The 4109-nt window shown below is 34.5% G+C and overlaps 1 protein-coding gene across 1 annotated transcript; it reads right to left on the reverse strand.

Moving 5' to 3' along the window:
• Window positions 1–2627: 2627 nt before the first annotated feature.
• On the reverse strand, window positions 2628–3419 carry LOC114184782. Its single transcript, XM_028072091.1, has 3 exons — window positions 3079–3419; window positions 2798–2988; window positions 2628–2676 (listed from the first exon to the last, which is right to left on the reverse strand). The coding sequence occupies exons 1-3, from the start codon at window positions 3250–3252 to the stop codon at window positions 2628–2630; spliced, it is 414 nt and encodes a 137-aa protein (XP_027927892.1). The 5' UTR covers window positions 3253–3419.
• Between the last annotated feature and the right edge of the window lie 690 nt (window positions 3420–4109).

Consider the following 4109-nt stretch of genomic DNA (forward strand, 5'->3'; position numbering starts at 1 on the left):
GGGACTAAAATCAGTAGTTTCAAATTCATGAGGACCAAAATGGTTTAACGTTTGCGGGAGGGACCATTTCCAAAAAATGATAATAGTTGAGGGACTAAAAACATAATTAACCCTATTAAAATTGATGATATAGTATTCATTTAATAAATTAAAATAAATAATGGTATGTTTGTATAATTAGAGTTTAAAATTTTAAGATTTGATTATTTGAAGGATGTTATTACAGGTATAATAATAATAATAATTTTACAAAACTTATAATTTTTACATTTAAAACCATAACTTAATTATAAAATGATGCGCCATCAGAATTCGTATTCGTAAAGGAAAGGAGCGTTTATCAGAGATTAACGTTAGGTTAGAGGCGTTCTCCGTCGTCGTCTCGTCGTCTCGTCGCTCTCCGTCGTCGTCTCATCGCTCTCCGTCGCTCTCCGTCGCTCAACGCTCACCAAACCATTGAAGGACGTAAGTCTGTATTTCTCTCCGGTTAGAGGCGTCTGAGGGAAGAAACGGTAAGTTCTTTGCTTCTCACCTTGAATCTTGATTTGTTCGTTCTTTTTCTTTTCTTTCGTTTCTTTCGTGTTGTGGAAAGGTTTTTCTTCTCTTTTGTGTGCTATTCTTGAGTAAACGTTATGTTTTAAAAAGTCTAACCTTCTTTCCTTTGTACTTTCGTTCTTCCAACTCTATTCCAACTCTATTTCGTTCTTCCAACTCTATTACCCAAATGCAGGTTATGCCTAGGCGGAATGTTCATTCTATCTTCTCTGAGCAATCGATGGGTTTTTATTTCAGATCAGCAAAAGGTAAAACAAAATCCGTGTACTTAATTGTGAACAATTAAACAATATTTGTTATTGAGTTATTTTATATGTACATTTTACAGGGCCTGATGCAAGTATTTGATGAGCTATTGCATGGAGTGGAACACCGTTTCTGTCTAAGGCATTTGTACAGCAACTACAAGAAGAGATTTGGTGGTGGTATAATCATTAGGAATCTCATGACGGCAGCTGCTAAAGCCACATACTATCAAGGTTGGGAGGCTAATATGGAAGAGCTAAAGAAGGTCAATCAAGAAGCTGCTGAATGGTTATATGCAATTCCACGTAAGTGTTGGTGTAAGCATGCATTTAGTGCATATTCTAGGTGTGATGTCCTCATGAACAATTTGTCAGAGTCATTTAATAGCACTATATTGCTAGCTAGGGATAAACCAATTATAACAATGATGGAGTGGATTAGGACTTACTTGATGAGTAGGTTTGCACATTTGCGAGAAAAATTAAATGCATATACGGGTGTTGTCATGCCTAAACCAAACAAAAGGCTAGATAGGGAAATAGAGAAAAGTGGAAATTGGTTTGCTATTTGGACTGGAGATGGTAAGTTTGAAGTGACACAAGGATTCACAATGGAGAAATTCATCGTTGATCTCACAAACCACACTTGCACATGTTATTTTTGGGACTTAGTTGGCATACCATGTAGACATGTCGTGGCTGCAATCAATTATAGAGTAGAACAACCGTCTGATTTCGTCCATGCATATTACAAAAGGGAGGCTTACCAAGCTTGTTATGGATCTCAAATTTCACCCATTAATGGCCAACAACTATGGCCTAAAACTGATGCACCACAAATCCTACCCCCAATATTTAAGACTCCTCCTGGAAGGCCACGAAAATTAAGAAGGAGAGAACCTGATGAGGATGTCAGTCACTCTAGGTTGGGGAAGAAGCATCTTAGAATGAAGTGTAGTAACTGCGGCCAATTTGATCACAACATCAGAAGCTGCAAGCAGGGAAAAACCAACAAGGTGAATACTGTTTATTATAATGAAATCATGTCATATATTTACAAACTTGGAGCTAATTACTGATGTTATTGGCAGGGAAAACAGAAGAAGAAGAAGAAGCCTGCAACAGCTGCCACTGCAACTACCACTGCAACTACCACTGCAAATTCATCCAGGAGAAAGACGAGCTTAAGATCTGTTACCATCACAAGAAGGACAGCTAATAGGAAGGGAGGAAGGTCATCCAAGGACCCTAGCGGCGCACCTAATTTAGGTTCACAAGCAAGTTCAAGCAACCCACCAACTGGACAACCCATGTGAACAATATTGGGAGTGGTGTTATATAGTGGTGTTCACATGGACATTTTGATTTAAAAGTATTTTTTGTTGTTAGCTGTGATGAACTTTCCAGCTGTTGTTGTTTTAGCTTTAGGAGACCGAAACAGATCACTTGGACCACTTGCACCACTATTTTGAATATTGTATAAGATGCTACTTATTTTGATGTGTTGTTATATATCACAGTTGGCCCACTGTTTTGGGTCCTTATGCTTCATTACATTTGTTGATGATTGATTACAACTTCCTTCATCATGCGTGATTAAAATTGTCATGGCCAGGTTGATGTTTGATATGTATAGAATTTTGATTGATTCCATAAAAAAATTTCATGAACAGGTTATAAATTTTCATGGGCAGGATATTAATTTTGATTATTCGTTCACCAATTCAGTCCAAATGAACGAAATTTATTACTACCAATTCACAATGGCATTAACTATTTATTGGTGGTACCAGTGAATAAACTTACATTTCATTAACAAACTTAAATTCAAAATTCAAGATTCTGCACTTCATAACACGAACTTAAATTCAACATTCTGCAATTCATAACAGTTAACAAATCACCAACTGCTTAACAACTTAATCCTTACAATTTGACTTCAACAGAAATAAAACACAAAGTATGACAGTAAAAGCCCAAGACAAAATAAAAAAAACAGCTTTATTTCTCCCAATTTTCTCTCTGCCAATAACTTCTTCTTTAGTTTCGCATTCTTTTGCACCAACTGTAGTATCATTGTGTCACTGTAACTTAAATTTTCATTCTCTCCTTCTTCAATCTCACGCTTCCCTTCCAATTCAGCTTCCATCGCATCAGCCCATCGAAAGTAGTTACAATTTGATTCACTCTACAATACAAAGTATCAAATTTGTTCATGATTGCCACAACCCCAAAAAAAATTAACGAATCTGAAAACCAAAAAAAAAAAAAGACGTACTGCCCAATTTCGACACCGGAAGAAAAATCTGCCATTATTCTTTGCAGTAGTTGCTTTAAGAAGCAGTAATTGGTCGCCACAACCACAAACTTTTCTTCCAAACTGAGAAGATCCGACATGCGCAGAAGCGGAAGATGACGACGGAACACTCTTCGACCCACCACTCCTCTTCATTTATAAACCCTAAAACAGAAAAAAAATCCCAAATTTGGCGTGGTGGACACAAAAATCCCAAATACTCAAATCAACCTACCTTATGTTGATTTTAATTCTGTTCCTTCACATTAGAACCTCAGGATCTCTCTTCCACAATCTTTCTCTTCAATGCTTGGACAGACCTTCCCTCTCCACCCTCGAAAATGAAACGCACATGTTAAAATCTTGCATCTAATATGTTATATAATATTAATTTAATTAATTTTTAATAGAAAAAAAAATGTCATTTAACACATGTCAACACGTGTCTCAATCTGAATAACCACGTGTTGCAACATGAGGAGTCTACTTGGAACGCCGTTTGCCATGCACTCACAGACTTAACGCCGTTCACAAATTAGGGACTAAAATCAGTACTTTCAAATTCATGAGGACCAAAATGGTTTAACGTTTGCGGGAGGGACCATTTCCAAAAAATGATAATAGTTGAGGGACTAAAAACATAATTAACCCTAAAAATTACAATTATCAAGATTTATGATTCTTATATATGAAAAATAATTGTATTTGATGAAAAAGGTTTTTTGTTCTATTTTTATAGATATATAAATAAATAAATTTTATCCTTATCCTGTACTATAATTTATTCAATTAATATATGTATCATATAATTAATTTTTATAATATTATTAAATATTTGAATTTTCAAAAGAATATATTAACTTTTTTTATAATATTATTAATGAGTGTATATGTTAAATTTAATATATATAATTATATTTAATTGAAATTAAATATAATTCATTTATTAAGCTTTAATTAAATTTAATAGAGTATTTATTACATGTATAAATTTTTAGGCAAATATATAAAAA

Source organism: Vigna unguiculata, chromosome 5 (genome assembly GCF_004118075.2).
Source record: "Vigna unguiculata cultivar IT97K-499-35 chromosome 5, ASM411807v1, whole genome shotgun sequence".
NCBI lineage: Eukaryota > Viridiplantae > Streptophyta > Magnoliopsida > Fabales > Fabaceae > Vigna > Vigna unguiculata.